We start from the raw sequence: 19,213 nt of genomic DNA, 5'->3' as shown, positions 1-19,213 counted from the left end.
GCAATAGGCCACCCAGTTTCAATTATCAGCATTGTTGCAGTACCTTTTTTGACCATTTCCTGCACAGTGTCCCTTTAAAGGTGCACTGTGTACTGTGTAGGATTGTGGCCAGAGTAGGTATTGCACTATGCTGCTCATTGAAACTGTTGCCTATCACCAAATTGGATCTTTTCATGAATATTTACTAAATAATAAACTAATGTTTACTAGTAGGATCAAAGTATAGCAAGATTTGCAGCTAGAGATGTCTATTTCTGGAAATTCAAAATGGCACACATGGAGAAGATGTGTATGGAAAAAGTGCAATTTTCCCGGTAATAATGAATAATTAGATGAGCTGCATCAAATCTGGAAAGAAACCGCTAAAATGTAGCCTATTAAACAGTACTTTAAGTCATCTTCAGGGTGTGGTTGTGATTAGTGTTTGAGGTCATGTAGCAGGGTTCCCACCAGGTCTTAAAAAGTCTTACAAGCATTAAATTCCAGAATATGGAAATAATGCCTTGAAAAGCCTTGAATTTTGATATGTTGGTCATAAAATTTGTGCACAAAATTTGAGTTGTTCATACAGAAATTCTCATTATTTTTAATACCTTAACCATCATTATTTTATTATTTTCTTAATCGCAACACCATTATTTTGGTAAATATTAATGTACTGGCAGGCAGTCTAAAATAGTTGCGGCACTGCCGGAGCTGTTGTGGGCGGAACCGCTATCCCACACATGCGTGCTGCTATCCCACATATCTCTGAGTTAAACTTGTTCGGCTGGCAGTAAAGGAAAGTCTTTTTTACCAATAAATCCGTCATAGTGGAATTATGGAATAGTTGGTGGTGGGATTTGTAATCATGAACCACAACTTGCAAAATATGGAATAATTTCCCATAAAGTTGATTAGAGGTGGAAAAACTATCTATTTACATCATTTTGGTTGACTGATTGATAGTCTGCTGAACCTTACATGATTTTTGTATTTTGGTGTTCGGCGAGTAGGCCTACTCAGTACTGTGACACAATATGATATTACACTATTCTTCATCCTTAAAGGGACACTGTGCAGGAAATGCACAAAAAAGGTACTGCAACTATGCTGCTCATTGTAACTGGGCTGCCTATTGCCAAATTTGATCTTTACATGAAAGTTTACCAAGTAATAAGCAAATATTTTCTAGTGTGGTCCAAGTACAGTCATTTTTGCAGCTAAAAATGGCTATTTTTGGACATTCAAAATGGCAGACCATGGAGAAGATCCCCCTTTTCATGTATGAAAAGTGCAATTTTTCCAGTCATAGTGAATACTTAGAATGTGATGGTGGTGGTAAGTATTCATGAAAAAGGTAACATTAGTGAATGGGCAGCATGAATTCTGGAAATAAACAACTAAAAATCTCACACAGTGTCCCTTTAAGCCTACACATTTTTAGATTTGTCTTGAGAAGTAAACACAACTTTGAGATTTTTCTTTGCCGGTGAATTCTGGTGAATTTAGGTCTTGAATTTCTGTATAAATGGTCTTAAAAAGCCTTGAATTTTACTTGAAGAAACTTGTAGGAACCCTGTGTTGTCATCTGCTGCCGAAATATGACCCCGTATTGCTCCTCCTTATTGTTTGTTTTGTCTGTCAGTGCAGCCAGTGTTGCAGTTTATTGAACAATTTTTTCATATCCCGACAATTTGTGTGTTAAAGAAACTATTACGTTTTTACTATTAACTACCTGAATTCATATCACTTAACTGCAGCTAAGCACATCAAATAGCATGTGAGTACGTATTTCTTCACTGATGACAGTCAGTTCCGGTTTATTTTTCCTATCTCATAGGAGATATTATTTTTTGGCAGTAAATGTTTTACTGAAAACTGTCTCATGCACAAATGAGTTTGTGATGTCTCTGGATGAAACATAACTCATTTGTGTTCCCTGCCCTTATCCTTGATTCCCAGGTGTTTTAACCCCTTGTTGCTTTTTTATAGACCGAAGGTACTTCCTTTAGGTTTAACACACTATGGTCATGTATCTGACCCAAAAAATTGGTGTGTTTTTCCAATTGGGCTATGAACTTAATCCTGAGCAAAGATCTGTCATGGTATCAATAATGGCACAAACTTTGTCTATGCTGGGACGTGTCTCAATTAGACAACAGATCACCACGCCCATTCATTTTATGAAGTCTATTAATGATTCTTGTCAATAAATTGGTGTGATGTCATGATTGGCCCGATACAGAACCATTATTGAAAATACATTTAAATAATTGTTAAGTCCAGGGATATCTGCCTGGCGCAAGACACGAGAGTTGTTGGGAAAAAATGAAAAACTATTCACACAAACATTTGATGAGGTCCTAAAAAAAGATTTTATTTCTGCTTACAACTGCATTTGCTAATTACTTACATGAAGTTGAAAAAATACATACATAGATACATATTTAAAAAGGTGCAAATGATTTAGAAATGTAGAAATACATTCATTTTCAAGTTCACATCAATAAAAGACACACTTAACTTCATATACACATTTGACTTCATATAAACCTTTGAGCAAAAAGGCACTTATGGCTAAAAATTAAGGGGAAAAAAGTGTGAATCATGTACTGGACTCTACGAGCAGAATCTGGACCCTGCTAAACAGCCGGTGGCACTTTGGCAACATGATTCAAAGTTAGAGTAAGCACTAGAGAAAAAAAAACTATAGGCCTACACACAAAAAGTACAAACAATGTTACAGTCAAGTTGTGTAAACATCATACTGTATGTGAAAGACTACATGTTTGCGACATTGTTTCTTCCATGTTTGATTATGTAGTGAACATCAGGCCCCCCGCCCCCCATCAGTCTTCACAGTAAACTGTATCATGGTACATTTTAGCCCTGAATGAAGAAATAGTGCTTTATCTTGTCTTGTCAAATTCCAACATAAAATTCATAGTAGATTAATGAGCAATGTAAGAATTGTCCTTTTTGAGCTGACAGCCATGTCACCTGCAGCCATCCTTCATTTCCCGGACGGTGGGGAGCCATCTTTATGATGAGTGTGCTGTTTCCATGCCGACCAGCATCAGCTTTACCTGCATCAGCACCATCATAGAGGCTTTGGTATCCGAGTCATTCTGACCTCTGCCTTCAGAGGTTGTGGCACATATTAGATGTTGACACAGATGCTTGCAGACTTTTGGCTCTGATCCACAGCAGCAGTAGCCAGGCAATGCCCTCCTAGTGATGCAACACCTTCGGTGCTGCTTCTAGTCAGGCCAAGAGCAGTGTAAATATTGTTTCTGATCTCCCAAAAAATCGGGAACTCCTCCCACTTTGTCAGTAAGCAAACAACCAGTAGCAAACTCAAGGGAGTCAGGTCAACCATGCCGTTTGGGAAATTTAAATTGTTATGCTCTTGGTCAGACCAAGTCTCGAAGAGATTTGAAAGTCGATGATAATCAGGCTACCAGTCAGCTTCTCAGGAGTATCCTGGTGTTTCTGTGTTGATACACCTTCTTCAGATTTGCTACACCTTCTTGACTCTGAAGAAGGTGTAGCAACACCGAAACGCTAGTCAGGTGTTTGCACAAAATAAAGTCTTGAAAACTAAACTGCAGCTTCTCCTTTCCAATGATGTCTGTCCCACTGTGATGCACCTGCAAGCTGAGTGAGGGATGGTGCGTAGAGTCCCAATTCTGTAGGCTATTGTCTGTTTTAGTCTGTTGGCAGTTGTTCAGGTGTTCGAAAACACCTGTGTGTGTGAGTAGATGTAGATCAATATACAATACAGTTAGATCCGGCCAATAAATTGTGGGATATTTGATTGGACGAGACACGTTCTACAGGCCATTTTCTACTTTCAGCCTTTGGTTTGGAGCCTAGGGCTGAACCACACCCTGGAGAATGTCCGTCCGTCTGTCCATCCTCCCTCCCTCTCCCTCCCTCCCTCTCCCTCTCGCGTCATATTGCTTAATTGTCCGTTATGATCTGTAGGCCAGATGGTTAATTGGCTCAGCAACACCTGTGTGAGTAGGTGCTGCAGAACAGCCCTCCGCCCAGGAAGAGCAGGAACCCCGACACCCATCCCACATAGACGGACGCGCCCAGTTCGCCGCGGCGCCCCTCCGTGGCCAGCGGGTTGTAGAACTCCGTGATGATGACGTGCGCCGTCCAGCTGACCGGCACGATGCACAGCACGCCGGCCACCATGAAGACTATGCCGGCCGACAGCCCCAGCTGGTCCTTGGTCACGCGGTCGTGCCGGAAGAAGTTGGTGCACTCGACGCCGAGCAGGGTCAGGCATATGGCCACCGCGGACACGGCGAGGGAGACGCAGACCAGGGCTCTGGAGGCCTGCAGGTCCTGGGGCAGGGCGAGCAGCGAGTCGTAGGCCTTGCACTGCATCTGGCCCGTGCTCTGCAGCACGCAGTTCATCCACAGGCCCTCCCAGAAGACCTGTGACGTCACGATGTTGGCGCCCACAAAGGCCGTCACCTTCCACATGGGCAGCGCGCAGATCAGCCCCGTGCCCAGGAAACCGATCATCGCCAGGCAGAAGGCCAGGAGCTGACGACCCATCCTTCGGTCTCTATCCGCTTCCTGCCCAGATCTGCTGCTCCGTTCTGCTGCAAGTGTGCTGTGGTGGCGTACAACAGCTTCCTGCCTGCTATGGCAGTCGTGTGCTGTGGCGCGTGGCTCTTAACTTCAGTGGGAGTGCAGAGTGACACGAAGAACAGGGACACGTTGCATTAAGGGCAGATGCTGGCGATCCATCCCTTCTTTCCTCTGCTCGGCTCCACTGTGTGCTGTCGCAGATGGCACTAGCTTCCTGCCTGCCTCCGGTGTGCACTGTGGCGTATGACACTAACTTGAGAAAGAGTCCAGGGTGACACGGAGAACAGAGCCGCGTTGCATTGGGGTCAGGATTCGATAGCCCATCCTTCCTCTTCGCTTCCTGTCAGCTGTGGTCTGTGCTGTGCGACACTTAACTTCTGGAAGAATTCAGTGTGACACGGAGGCGATGCATTGAGGCGCACTCTCTACCAGTGCTTTTACAGAGTTGAGCAGACAAACTTTTTTGTGCAACAAGTCTTGCTTGTTTTTGTGTGTACAAGAGAGAGAGAGAGAGAGAGAGAGATTGGGGTAGTCAGTCAGAGAGGTTTCAGTGAGGGAGGAGATTTCCTTGTTGGTTCTCATATTTCCTGCTAGACAGGATTTCTTGTTATCCTCTGAGGTAAAGAGAGGAGGAGGGGCCTGGCCAAACAACCTCAGGTAAACCAAGCATAGAAAATAGTTTAAACAGGTTCCACATTACATAGAGGCCGCTGTCTTAAATTCTGGTGGACAATATGGTGCCATACTTAGGTTGTTCTCTTACCAGTAACTATACTAGCTTCTGTTGCGAACAGTGTTATTGTATGATTGGGATGTCACAGAAATCGATGAAGACTGATGTACAGTATGTCTCAGGTGCTATCTGTGTGATAGTGACTGGTTACCCTTTAGTTGACAAAGCCTAACGATGTGTGTGTTTGTGTGGTGGGGGGTAGGTGGCTGTACTGACAGACCTGGGGGAGGACAGGGGGTGGATGGAGGAAGCATTTAGAGTAGGCTACTATCTGACAGCATTGTCTAGCTAGCACCTGTGTAAGTAACTTTGGATGTGCGATGGGGGAGGGTGAAGCCATAGGAGCCGGTTATCCTCCAGGAAATAGAAGTGGGAAGCAGATGGGGGAGAGAGAGGTGTGTGTGTGTGTGTGTGTGTGTGTGTGTGTGTGTGTGTGTGTGTGTGTGTGTGTGTGTGTGTGTGTGTGTGTGTGTGTGTGTGTGTGTGTGGGTGTGTGTGTGTGTGTGTGTGTGGGTGGGTGGGTGGATGGGTGGGGGTGTGTGTGTGTGTGTGTGTGTGTGTGTGTGTGTGTGTGTGTGTGTGTGTGTGTGTGTGTGTGTGTGTGTGTGTGTGTGTGTGTGTGTGTGTGTGTGTGTGTGTGTGTGTGTGTGTGTGTGTGTGTGTGTGTGTGTGTGTGTGTGTGATGTAGTGAATTGTCTTTTAATCCCTGGAGCAGGAAAGGTGACACGTTAGCCATGAGCTGTGCACCTGCTGCTGAGTGAAACACTGCAGACCACACCCTACATGTGGATTTAAGTGTTAGCTGAAGGGTTGTGAGAGAGCCTTAAACACCTCAAAATCCTGATAGTGTCTAGAAAGCTCCTCTACCCATCACATTTTGAACCAACTTTGTTTTGACCCATCTAAACTTCAATTGCATTTCTCAAAATTGTATAGTGTTCACTGAATAACTCTGAAGGATTGTTTACCTTGTCCAAAAAAATGACCAGCTGCTCAAGTATAAGGACATAGGCCTACAATAATTTTGTGTAGACTTTAAAGCTATTCAGCTAATTAGCATTCTGGTTATATTGCTTATTGTGTACAAATATTGTACACAATAATGTAAAGAGTTATTGGGCTAGTCCTTGCTTTAACCTATAAAGTTATGATGGGTTGATTTGTTAAACTATTATGTCTCCAGCTGCTTCCGGTGTACCCATATGCACCCAATGATGCAGGGATGTGACGTGACACAAACTTGTCAACACCTACTGCAGTACAAGTTCTTCACTAGAAAACCCCAGCCGTGACTCATAGTACTGGAAGTTTCATGTGTAGTGTCTGTCTGTTGCTCATGCTTGTGCTATTTCAGGTCAAGTGTTTATCCCTGTGTACATGAATTACATTGATGTAGCACTGTGTGTAACAGATGCCACTTTACACAAACACTAGTGAATCTCTGAGGAAACTGTGACACTCAGATTTCATTATAATAGGCCACAAAGGACTGACTTTTTTGATATTTGTGACCCAAAAGACTGTTGGAGCACCAGTGTTGAAGATTTGGATGCTGGCAGTGCTTCCGTCCTCCCCTTTTTCTAAATCACTACTGAATCTCTTTTTTTTAATCAAATTGCAAGCACAAGGACAGAATTTAATATGGTAGGGCCTTTGAAATATGTGTTGAAATTGGCTTGTACCTGCCCATACAGTACATCAACAAAATGTAGCGACTGAGGGCTTTGTATTCATGACAGGCAGGCTAATTTGAAATAACAATGTGCAGCCTTTTCTTTTGTCTGTAATTACTGAGTCACAGTATTATGTTCACGCGGGACTAGACTCTTGGTTTATTCCCGTCTTTCACCTGTGCAATAGCAGAACACCTGTGTGAATGTGTGTGTGTGAGACGAGAGAGAAAGAAAGGGGGCTAGAGAGTGTGATCATTCTTAACCGAAACTGCAACTCAATACTTCTGTCCTATGACAAAGGAGACCTATCTACAGGCAGTGTACTTGTGACACACACAGTGTACAAACGGATATAAGCTATACATACTATAAATCATTTTCACCCAGAATGACAAAAACAGGAACATCAAATAGATTTTAGGCGTGACATTTCTATGAGAACAGGGAACTCAGAGTTAGTGAGTGAATCAGGGTAATGTGGATGTCTAAATCATTTTCTGCCCACACCAATAGACCTAATGAAAAAAGCAATGTTGAGCAATACAGTTGTTGTCATGGGTCAATGTGTGTAAATAAACCAATCCAACATTTTATTATTTTTTGTAGAAAAGTGCTTTTATTTGGATTATTTTCCAAACTCAGATTTTGTCTTTTCACTTTGAAATGAGCAGGGTAAAAAGTAGGAACAATTTTAGGCTACATTTTCTAATATTACCATGTAAAAAAAAATAAAAGCTCATACAAATGGCAAACAGATTTCAGTCAGAGTGCCCAGGCACCTCTGCACCCTGGACCTTCCATGTTTTATCTTCATAGTCCACGTGGCTTCTCAGGAAAAATGTTTTATTTAAAACACAAATGGCTATTCAAATCTTACATATGGCAAAATAGAACTGTATCACTTTTATAACGTGCTTTTATAGCATGTGCTATACAGGTAGGCATATATACATATTCCATGTTCATATGTTGCAGTACATGGAATGAGGATATGTGCCTCAGTCATACATGAGGAAAATGATGAATGGGGCACGTCTATTGTACCGTATGTACCAGGTTTCATAGTCCATAATGTGAATATGTTAACACATACATCCTTTTTGCATGGGTACTATACTGTATGTCTCACACGTAGTCCCCTGAGGTTTTGGACCTGGGGGCGGGGGCGTACTGGGCCGCCCCGTACGCTCCGTGGTGGTGGTGGTCCCTGGGTGGACAGTTCCAGCACAGTAGCCCCCCGCCCAGCAGCAGCAGCCCTGCCGTGCCCCAGCCGATGTAGAGAGCCGCCCCCAGCTCCCGGCGCTGAGCCGCCACCACCAGAGGGTTGTAGAAGTCCCGGATGAGCGTGTGCGCCGACCAGGACACAGGCACCAGGACCAGCACGGCCGCGCAGATGAAGATGACCCCCGCCACGATGCAGGCCTTGGCCTTAGCCGACGGGTCCTCCAGGCAGTTGGTGCACTTGCCCCCGACGATGGCCATCAGGATGCCGAAGATGCCCACGATGATGGCGATGATGACCATGGCGCGCGCAGCCTGCAGGTCCTGAGGCAGGGCGAGCATGGAGTCGTAGACCTTGCACTGCATCTGGCCCGTGCTCTGCACCACGCAGTTCATCCACAGGCCCTCCCAGATGGTCTGCGCCGTGACGATGTTGGCGCCGATGAAGGCCGTGACGCGCCACATGGGCAGAGCGCAGGTCACGATGCTGCCCAGCCAGCCGATCATGGCCAGCATCACGCCCAGAATCTGCAGCCCCTGAGACGCCATGGGGTGGCGGTGGTGGTGGTGGTGGTACTGATGGTAGTGGTGGTTCTACTGGTGCTGATGTTGGTTTTGTTGATGGTGGTAGTGATAGTCCTGCAGCTGGTGGTGGTGGTCGTTCTGTTGGAGATTTTTCTGGTCACTGCTGTGCTATGGACCGTGCTGTAGTACGCCAAACCCTTCCGCACTCTTCAGTTTGCTCCAGTGTTGCTGGTTCTGCTGGTGGTGGTTCTGATGTTAGTGGTGCTGATGCTGGTGCTGGTGCTGGTTATGGTGGTCGTGGTGATGCTGATGATGGCAGAAGGAGGTGATTGTGGTGGTCCTCAAGGTTATATCTGCTCCCCTATTCTATATACGCTGCATTGGATCACTCGGGGAGACTCCGGGCTCATCAATGTGGTAGCTCAGCAACGGCGGCTACGGTGGGAAGGAAGAGTTGGTCTGAGAGGCAGGGTCTGGTTTTATGGCATCGCAGCCGGTGGGTGTGGTTCTTCTACTTTCCCTTTGTCCTTCTTGCACCCTGAAGGAGAGCTGAAACACGATAGCGTGGCTCGCTTTTCCTTTTTCTCTTCTGTTGAGCTCACACCAAGGGCTGACACCAAACCCTTTACAAACCCTGTAGTTTCATCCAACAATTTCCACCAGAGGGTCAGGCTGGGGTGGGCAGTGAAACCTCCCCCACCCTGACTCCCGTGGACAATACCATGCACCTTAAAATGCTCTCTCTATTTTTTTTTAAACTTTTTCCAGGCCCTGCTGTGGCCAACCGAGGCCAACTCGACCCGGGTTCGATTCCCGGCCTGGGTCCTTTGCCGACCCCTCCCCATCTCTCTCTCTCCATTTGCTTCCTGTCCACCTCTCAATAAAGTCGTAAAAGACAAAAAATATATATTTTCCACAGTTCCACCCAAATGCTAAATGCCCACCCTCCCATGACGTTCTGGCCACCACTCTGGTCTAGGCTATTAGGCCACTACCCTGACACTCTTTAACTTGCTCCAGAGAGGGTTGCTTCGATATTAGAAATATGTAGGCCTTTAGTATACAGTGCCTTCAAAAAGTCTACACACCCCTCCTCAAATGTCAGGTTTTTGTGATGTAAAAAAAAATGACAGAAAGACAAATAAATTCACAGCTTTTTCCACCTTCAATCTAAACTATTAACCTGTACAATGCAATTGAGAAACAAGCATAAAGCTTTAAAGGGAAACAATAGAAAATGAAAAACTTCAATTAACATGGTTGCATAAATATACACACCCTTAGATTAATACTTAGTTGTAGCACCTTTGGACTTTGGACTCTGGACTATTCCAAAACCTCAATCTTATTCTAGTGAAGCCATGCTTTTGTAGACTTAGGTGTGTGCTTGTAGAAATTGTTGTTCTGAAAGATTAGTTCCTCTGCATCTTCACCTTTCTACCAGGGGGCCGGAGGTTCTGTGCCACTACCACGGCCCCTGTGGAAATGTTCATAATTCCCTCCTCCCTAATGAGGGCCCCAGTTACAGCTGAAGAAAAATAGCACAAAAGAACAATGCTGCCACCACCATACTTCATGTTAGGTATGGTGTTATTGCGGTGATGTTTTGCGCCAAACATACCCTTTTGAATTATGACCAAAAAGTTCAATCTTGGTGAGGTAAATTTTGCAAAAAATACTTCTGTAATCTCCCAAATGCATGTGGGAAGATGTGTTATGGTCAGGTGAAACCGAGGTTGAACATTTTGGACATAATTCCAAAAGGTCTTTTTGGCACAAAACATCACCGCAATAACACCATACCTAACGTAAAGTATGGTGGTGGCAGCATTGTTCTTTTGTGCTGTTTTTCTTTAGCTGTAACTGGGGCCTTCATCAGGGAGGAGGGATGATTATGAACATTTCCACAGGGGCCGTGATAGTGGCAAAAAATCTTCGGGCCCCCTGGTAGAAAGGTGAATATGCAGAGGAACTAATCTTTCAGAACGACAATTTCTCTAAGCACACGCCTTAATCTACAAAAGAATGGCTTCACCAGAATAATATTGAGGTTTTGGAATGGCCCAGACAAGCCAAAGGTGCTGCAACTAAGTATTAATTTAAGGGTGTGTATATTTATGCAACCATGTTAATTGAAGTTTTTTATTTTCTATTGTTTCCATTTAAAGCTTTATGCTTGTTTCTCAATTGCATTGTACAGGTTCATAGTTTAGATTGAAGGTGGAAAAAGCTGTGAATTTATTTGTCTTTCTGTCATTTTTTTACATCACAAAAACCTGACATTTGAGGAGGGGTGTGTAGGCTTTTTGAAGGCACTGTACGTTGTACATTTGCTATTAAATATATCTATGGATACCCCCCTTTCCCTCAACAACATGTATTACCCTCTCCAGCAGTGTTTTATGACATATTTTCCATTCATTTTGCACCCTAGCCATGCATCCGCTGGTTTCATTGCACTCAAGTACACAAACCAAACCAATTGGCGGAGTGTAATGAAATTGAGCTGCTAGCCTGGCTATTTGCCCCCACCTCACTGCTCCACGCCAAACTGGCAAGCTACGTCATACTGATGTCAAACTCCCCCTTGACATCATCATAAGCCTGCCAACGCCCCCTGTAGTATTGAAAGATAAAATAGACTAATGAACCCCTGTATCCTTCTCAACGCCTCCTTATTGGCCTCCCAATGCCCCCTGGGGGGCTAGAGCACCTGCTGAGAAACACTTCTTTAGACTTTGACACAGACAAAGGCTCTCAGAGGTCCATCCGTCCATCAGGTCTCTGACCATTGACCACTGTGGTAGGAGAAAGAAGAAAATGGGTGGAGTTCAGGGGATATTGCTGATATTTAGTACTTTTGTTGCAGAACATAAGCAGAGGTGCATCTTGCCACCAGGCAAGGCAGGCAGCCACTTGGGGCCCCCAAGCCCCTAGAAAGTCAATAACGGGCCACATTTTACCACAGTAGTGACGATTTTGGTTCAAACGCTAATTTTTTTGCATTTTCGCTTGGGGCCCCACCTGACCCTAGAATCGCCTCTGAACATAAGTGATGTACCTCAGTGTGCAATGCCTTGAAGAAAAAGTAAAAAAATATATATATATATTGCAACCGGAGTGCCAGTTATATCCTCCTTTATTTTGAGTTGTCTACTACCCAGTAACTGTTAGAGCGCCTGTGTTGAAAAGTTTGGATCCTTGCAGCGCTTCCGTTTTTTTCTGAAAATGACCTGAGTGTATTTTGTGTAAATGCCATAAAAGCCAGCACAGAGGACTTGAGGACCAACTAGGAGAATATTATGTCTATTATGCCTGCTGCTGACACCATTTCATTGTGTATTTTTACTTTCTACATTTGTTTTCTCCTCTCTTCTCTTCCTTTTCTCTCTAGCACAATGAATGGCAGTTATGTATGATACAGTAATGTGCTGCACATTAGCTATTTTGTTATTTAAAGCCTGGACATATTTGTACAGAGCAATTTTGACCTTTTTGTAGGTGAACTGCCCACTCCTGCTCACTTCTGCATACAGGGTCATCATCTCTCCCACACAGGGGGTTTAAACTGGGATAGAGACCAGCAGAGTTCAGCTAGCTCACCTTACCTCAGCCTGCAGAGTTCAGCTGGCCCACCTTACCTCAGCTTTGCAGCCAGAGCTGATTGCCCTCTGCCACCATGTAATACAGTACATACTGTACAATAATTTAATTTAATTTAAAAAAAAAATGTAAAGCCCATTTGGAAAACGCCAACTTCCATTGTCATTGTGACACAGCACACCACAGCACAAGTGATCACTGCACACGGCACACAACGAAATTGCATTTATGCCTCACCCGTGCAAGGGAGCATCCCTCAATGGCGCCCCAAGGAGACTAAGATATGACCGTAGTGAGTAATAATTTATCCTCTGCCACACTGAATATCAAATGCTGACTGGCAACAGCACAGGGACACTAGAAATGGAGTTTCCTGTGCGTTTTTATTTCCTTTTATATGCAGAGAAGTCCCTGCAATATATCAACATTGTGTCTAAAATTGGGGCATAGATGTTGAACCGTCTCATTTTACACCTACCCAGAAATGCAGTAGACTATCATTTTGGTTGGAACCTTTTGCTTTGGAAATTGTAGCCAGTCATCTTTTCCCTTCCTCAGTGTTTTATATTTCCCACATTTTTCTGTTGTGTTACAATGAAGACTTGATATTGAGGCCCACCCTTGATGATGTGTGTGGGCTGACCATTTCAGACTCAGAGCAAAGTCTTTTTTCAGAGCGTGTTGTATTGCATTACACTTATCTGTATCCAAAGCGACTTACACTTATTTAAGTTCAGGGTATTGGTAACAGGCCCTGGAGCAATGTGGGCTTAGGTGCCTTGCTCAAGGGTTCTTCAGCCATGGATGGAGGTGTTGCTAAGGGTGGGATTTAAACCCGCAACCCTCTGAGCTAAAGTCCAGTGCTCTAACCATTGAGCCATGGCTGTGCTCTGCTTAAAATACCTCACCAAGAAGTGTACAAAATTGCAGTGTTTTCAGCACTTTTTGTCTGCACCTTTTTGCACCCTTCGTTGTAAGACTTTTTAAAGTAAACCCATTATATAAAAAAAACCACCTTGTGTGTCATACAGTACTGTCTGTCATACTGCTCTTACGGTCAGACTAACCACAGCAGAACAACAGATTTATCCAGTACATGAGGTGCAACTCATCTCAATAATTATAAACAAAATGGTCAATACACACAAGAGACTGCTCACTTCCTGACGAAGGCTTCATGCCGAAACGCGTCAAAGTGTTTTAATTATGTTTTGCCCATTAAAATAAAGGCATTTTAACTACAAAGAAGACGAGTGCCATGGTATTCTACAACTTTTTAAAAATGAACTAAGCCTGGCACCAAAGAGCACCATCTTTACAAAGTTTTTTTTACAAAGTTCCTGGTAGCACTCCAAATGGACTTGATTCTTTGGTCAATACTATGCACTGATCTTACAACAAGGTGGCAATTCATTCCATTTGGTATTTATTACCCTCAGTAACTCTCGTAGCTGAGCATTTACAGCAGGGGTGGGGCACCGTTTTCATTTGAGGGGCCACTTCAAACTTTATAGAGACCTCCAAGTGCCATGCTATGAACACAAACCAGGATTTCCCCCTGAACTTTAGGTCTACGCATATTGAAGGCAGCCACCTTTACATCAGACCCCACCTTCACTAGGTCCCCTGAAAAAAATAACTTAATTTTGTGACAAATGTAACTTCTAAGATTTCTTTACACAATATGTCATATTTCATGAAACTGCTCGGGGGCCATAACCAACCCTCGAGACATAGGTTTCCCACCCCTGATTTACTGTATGTACACCAGCTGTCTAAAGAATGACAATGAATAAGAGATCAAAACATTTGAAAGGTTTTATAACTACATCTCCAAGTTCGACACTGCAAACTGGAAATTCACAGGTTGCATAACCTCAGGTATGACGCTGTGCAAGCCAGTTACCCATAAACCAGAACCTGTTTGTAGGTTAACTACAAACCCCTTCACAATTCCTGGAATGTCATGATATCACTGTGTGTAATCAGCACTACAAAGTAATTTGATTGATTAGAAAAGTTTATTGTTACAAATTATTTTCTGTTATATGTATGTTAGGTCCATATAAAATCCAATGCATTTCATGGAACATATTCATTAACAAAGTCCCATTAACATTTGAGAGCCATCAAAACATGAGCTTTGTATAAAAATATTCTCAAACATCAATACAATAAAAGCTATATTTACAGACATAACTGGCTAGTTAGGGGAAATCTAATAAACACCATGTGACTGATACAGATAAAAATGGAGGTTAGGCTACATGAAGGTGTCTGAGTGAAACACCAGTGATCCATTGCCAGTGTGGCTGAGTCAGACTGCATATGGCACAGTTAATCGTGATGGTTTTGGTTGTGCTGGATTTGGTTAGTAGTCTACAAAGATAAACATACAGTAGACGTCTGACCAGCTTCAACACACAACTACAGTGGAAGATTATTCCATGTTTCCATGGAGACCCAGACTTTACATTAACACTCCCTCCCTGAAATGGCACTTCCTTTGTCTTCTCACCCCTCCCATGTCCTTACTGTTTTAACGAAACTCAGTGTTCTCTATTTGACAAGTTACCATTTTAAATCTCTGAAAAACATACAGTATCAATATACATATCATTTTTTTAAATGGAAATCAACCTACTTAGACTGTCCCAAAACAATATACCAACTTAACACTCAAAGGGGAAGAGCCATGGCTCACCAGGCCCTCAAAAGCAGATTTTTAAACGTAGTCCATGTCCAAAAGGTTCACTCGCTCCTACATAACTTGACACATAGGCCACGACTTTGCACTGTTTCGTACCCTTACATACATTAAGGCATTATGTAGTGAAGGAGTGAAGAGTCCCCATTCCCATTCAGTACCCCCCCCAGTCCTTCTTGGTTGGCCTAGCCGCTGCCTCACACGTGTATGTACCGTATGCTCCCATTTCATTTAGTGTTAAATTCAGCTCTCTGAAAGTTGAATTTAGCACTGTATCAAATGGGACCACGTATGAAGTGAACAGTATTGAATTAACACTGCAAAACAAAATCCTGTTTGGTTGGTTGGTTGGCCGTCTGGCTTACACGTAGTCCTTGTTGGAGGGCGCGGAGGCCTGGGACCTGGCCGCCGAGTACTTGGCACTGTATCCGGTGTCCTCGTCCTTGGGGCAGTTGCAGCACAGCAGCGCGCCGCCGATGATCAGCAGCGCCGAGGCCCCCCAGCCGATGTAGAGCGCGGCGCCCAGCTCACGCTTCTGGGCCTGGTTCAGGATGGGGTTGTAGAAGTCCTGGATGATGCTGTGGGCCGTCCAGCAGACGGGCACCAGAGTCAGCACGCCGGCGATGATGAACACCACGCCGGACGCCACGCCGATCTTGGACTTGGTGCGCTCGTCGTCCACGCAGTTGGTGCACTTGCCCCCCGCCACCGACATGAGGATGGCGAAGATGCCCACGATGATGGAGATGATCATGAGGGCGCGGGCCGCCTGCAGGTCCTGCGAGAGGGCCAGCATGGAGTCGTAGACCTTGCACTGCATCTGGCCCGTGCTCTGGTGCACGCAGTTCATCCAGATGCCCTCCCAGGAGGTCTGCGCCGTCACGATGTTGTTGCCGATGAAGGCCGTGACGCGCCACATGGGCAGCGCGCACACGATGATCGAGCCGATCCAGCCGATGATGCCCAGGGCCGAGCCCAGCATCTGGAAGCCAGCAGACACCATGTTTGCGTCTCGCTTTGTACGTGTGTGTGAGAGCGTTTCAGTAGACGAGGTCTCCCTTTGTTCAAGAAAATATCCCGGGGATAAGAGTTGAGGTGGTTGCTCTGTCTCTCTGTGTGTTTGATAGAAGAAGTCTCCCTTCTTTTAAGATGAAGGAAATAAGAGAGTGCTGTGTTGTGTTGCTCTGTCTCTCTCTTCGCCAAGTGTCGCGTCTGATGTGAGAGCGTCGCAAGTTCCTCAAAGTGAAGAGTTTGTTGAAGGGTGGGGTCTGAGTGTGACACATAAAATGCCATCAACCGGACCGGTTAGGCCGGTTCCTTTAGTTTCTTCTGTCAGGGAACAAAGAGTGTAAAGACTTTGGAATTAGGCATTAAGCAAATATTTTACCTGGAGGGGAAACAAAGTCATGCCCAAATATGGTCACTGCTGCTTTCAGTTTTTTTCTTTACCCTCTTCTTCATACACTATTGTATCATTTATTAATGAGGGAATATGTTCTTCAAACTCAAGATGTGTGATATCTTTCATGACCCTGTAGTTTCCAACTTCATTTAGAAATCTACTTTGTAATCAGTTAAGCGTGCGCACTCACACACACTCTGAAATACAAATACTAACTCATGATAAGTATTATTTAATCAAAAAGTAAACAGTGAAGTATAAACATGTAATATTACAAGTACGATAAAGAGAGCAAGATAACACTATATTCTGGTGAGCGTTTTTTTAAGCTTGTACATACCATCTGATTATTCACCGTGACGTGTAAGCTTATCGGTGACAAATATCACTCTCGAGGAGTGGAGTAGAGTGGTACTCAAGAGGAGTTCAGATGCAACACTATGTACATTTTCAGAAATCTATATAAATGTATTTTATAAGTAATATGACTAAAAATATATATATTTTTTACTTTGTTTTAATTTTTAATTTCAATTTTATTTATTTTAACTGTATTATGAGGTACATATCAAGCCAAACCAATTAAAGGTTTACTGATTTTTAAGTTTACTAAATTTACAGAAATACTGTTGATTTCACCAAATATACCACAAATCCCCTCAGAGTATGTTGGTGAGGAAGGGGGATGAGGCAAGAGAGGGGGTGGGGGTGGGGGATGAGTTAAGCATGGAGGAGGTTTAGGTGAGGTGTGGGGCCCGTCTGCAGAGGCGCATCTTGCCACCAGGCAAGGCAGGCAGCCGCTTGGGGCCCCCAAGCCCCTAGAATCTAAGTCTAATCTAAGAATCTGTAGTACAGTATGGACTGTTATTCACTATCTAGGGCCTAGATAGTGAATAACAGTCCATACTGTACTACAGATCTACAGTACCCGTGCAGGGTTGGACTTGGAGAGGGAAAAAATAGGCTTGGAATTTCAGATAAGTTTGGTTAATCTGGGATTGAGAGAGACAATCTAGGGCCTAGATAGTGAATAACAGTCCATACTGTACTACAGTGATTTTGGTTAAAATGATGTTTCTTTTGCATTTTCGCTTGGGGTCCTACCTGACCCTTGAATCGCCTCTGCCCGTCTGTCGTCTGTCTGGTCAGGTGTCATACTCTCTTTAACCACACAGCTGAATGCCTGAATGTCTGAATGCCAGAATGCTTTCAAAGGAACTGCTTGAGCAGTTTGTGAAGGGCGGGGGTGTGCAAGTGTTGTTAGTTAACGGTAGTCAAATGAAGTCACTTTTTTTCATGGCACATTCAGACATAACAGTTGACTCCACAGTGTTTCACAGCAAAGTTAAAACATAAACTAGAGAGAATATAAGTCAATACAACAATTCTTAAAAAGTTACAAAGTAGTAATTGATTTTCAGTATAGAATGAAGAAAACAACAAAATACGTCAGAAATAGAGCGGTTGTTATGATGGACTACCTGTCATCCGTCCATTTCCATTCCAAGGCCCTTTATTTGCATTTGGATTTTAGATACGAAGCAAAGCCTCGTTCCAGTTACGGAATGACATGGTGAAAAAGGACACCAAAATAAGGAAGGTCAGCGAGAGTAATTGTCTGCAGAGGAGGAACAGAAACTCTGTATTCAACACAATCACCTGGACAGAGGCACAGGAACTTAGAGACAAAACAGGTGTACCGTGAGTCTGCAAAAAAAAAGAGAAAATAGAGAATTTCAGTGGACGTCTGTACAGTATGTAGAGTTAAGCTGCAGCTCTCCCTGTTCAGTGTGCAATACAGCCGGTTGTTACAGTATGTGTTTATGGTAGGGATACAAATGATCTATTAATTCATTATTTGTTAGTTGATTGACCTTAATCAACGATAAATTGTCAAGCAGCGTTTTTCCCCCAAATCTCAATTTCTCGGAAAAGAAATAATAATCTGAAAGTAAAAAAAAAAAAATGAGAAAATGCTGAATTTAAATTCATTTCTATTTTCTTTACTCCAAAGGTGATTGAAATGTTCCCACTCTTCACACCCCTCTTCACACGCACTTTGTTATGCCCTTTTCACCTGGGTCTCTTGTCGATTAATTGCAATATTTTTTTTTAAACGATTAATGTTTTAATCAAATAAAGTCGATTAATCAATTAATTGTTGACATCCCTAGCTTATGGCAATATAGAGGGGTTTCCTCTCCTTATGCAGTGCATCAGGTTGTATGCTGACAAGTGCGTGCTGCATGCAGTAGGCATTCAGCTTTGTTAGGTCAAAAGGCTGCGTAAAGGGAGAGTTATTGATAATGAGCACATTATAAGAATAATATAACTCCTAATTTAGGGTGGGTACTGTTTTTGGCATTTGACTCAGGAGGAAAAAGGTGTGCGCACCGTGTCCAAAGTAAATGTTTTCCTATTTAACCCCACCACCACATACAACTATTGCCACAAATCCTTTCAAATTTCTTATTTCCAATTTCTATCTGAAATATCTACTGTACATCTTCCATTCCAAACCAATCTCTACAACATACACTACAACATACAATACGCTGCAAGTAGCCTAATTATCAGTTTTTACAAAAGTAAAGAAATGCTCATGTTTACACATGCATACCGAAACCAGTACACAGTATCAAAAACAGGGGACGTATAATTATATAAAAAATGATGCAGTAGTAATTATCAATGTGTAAGTGAAGCATAATGGACCATTTGACTCTTTCCCCTTTGTGTCCACTTCAGCCTGGTGTGTG

General features: G+C 43.5%; 1 protein-coding gene and 1 pseudogene across 1 annotated transcript; both read right to left on the bottom strand.

Annotated features, from left to right (window-relative positions):
* Positions 1-2,251: 2,251 nt before the first annotated feature.
* On the bottom strand, positions 2,252-4,806 carry LOC134452574 (claudin-4-like). Its single transcript, XM_063203036.1, has 2 exons — positions 4,798-4,806; positions 2,252-4,631 (listed from the first exon to the last, which is right to left on the bottom strand). Exon 2 carries the CDS (start codon positions 4,552-4,554, stop codon positions 3,988-3,990), a length of 567 nt encoding a protein of 188 aa, XP_063059106.1. The 5' UTR covers positions 4,555-4,631; positions 4,798-4,806; the 3' UTR covers positions 2,252-3,987.
* A 3,168-nt stretch (positions 4,807-7,974) lies between these two features.
* Positions 7,975-16,390, bottom strand: LOC134451733 (uncharacterized; annotated as a pseudogene).
* Positions 16,391-19,213: the final 2,823 nt, after the last annotated feature.

Source organism: Engraulis encrasicolus, chromosome 7 (genome assembly GCF_034702125.1).
Source record: "Engraulis encrasicolus isolate BLACKSEA-1 chromosome 7, IST_EnEncr_1.0, whole genome shotgun sequence".
NCBI classification, from domain to species: Eukaryota; Metazoa; Chordata; class Actinopteri; order Clupeiformes; family Engraulidae; genus Engraulis; species Engraulis encrasicolus.
This window is presented reverse-complemented; position numbering and strand designations above follow the sequence as displayed.

Excerpts from the sequence above, each read along its gene's own strand:
- LOC134452574 (XM_063203036.1), bottom strand. The coding sequence starts at position 4,554 with ATGGGTCGTCAGCTCCTGGCCTTCTGCCTGGCGATGATCGGTTTCCTG.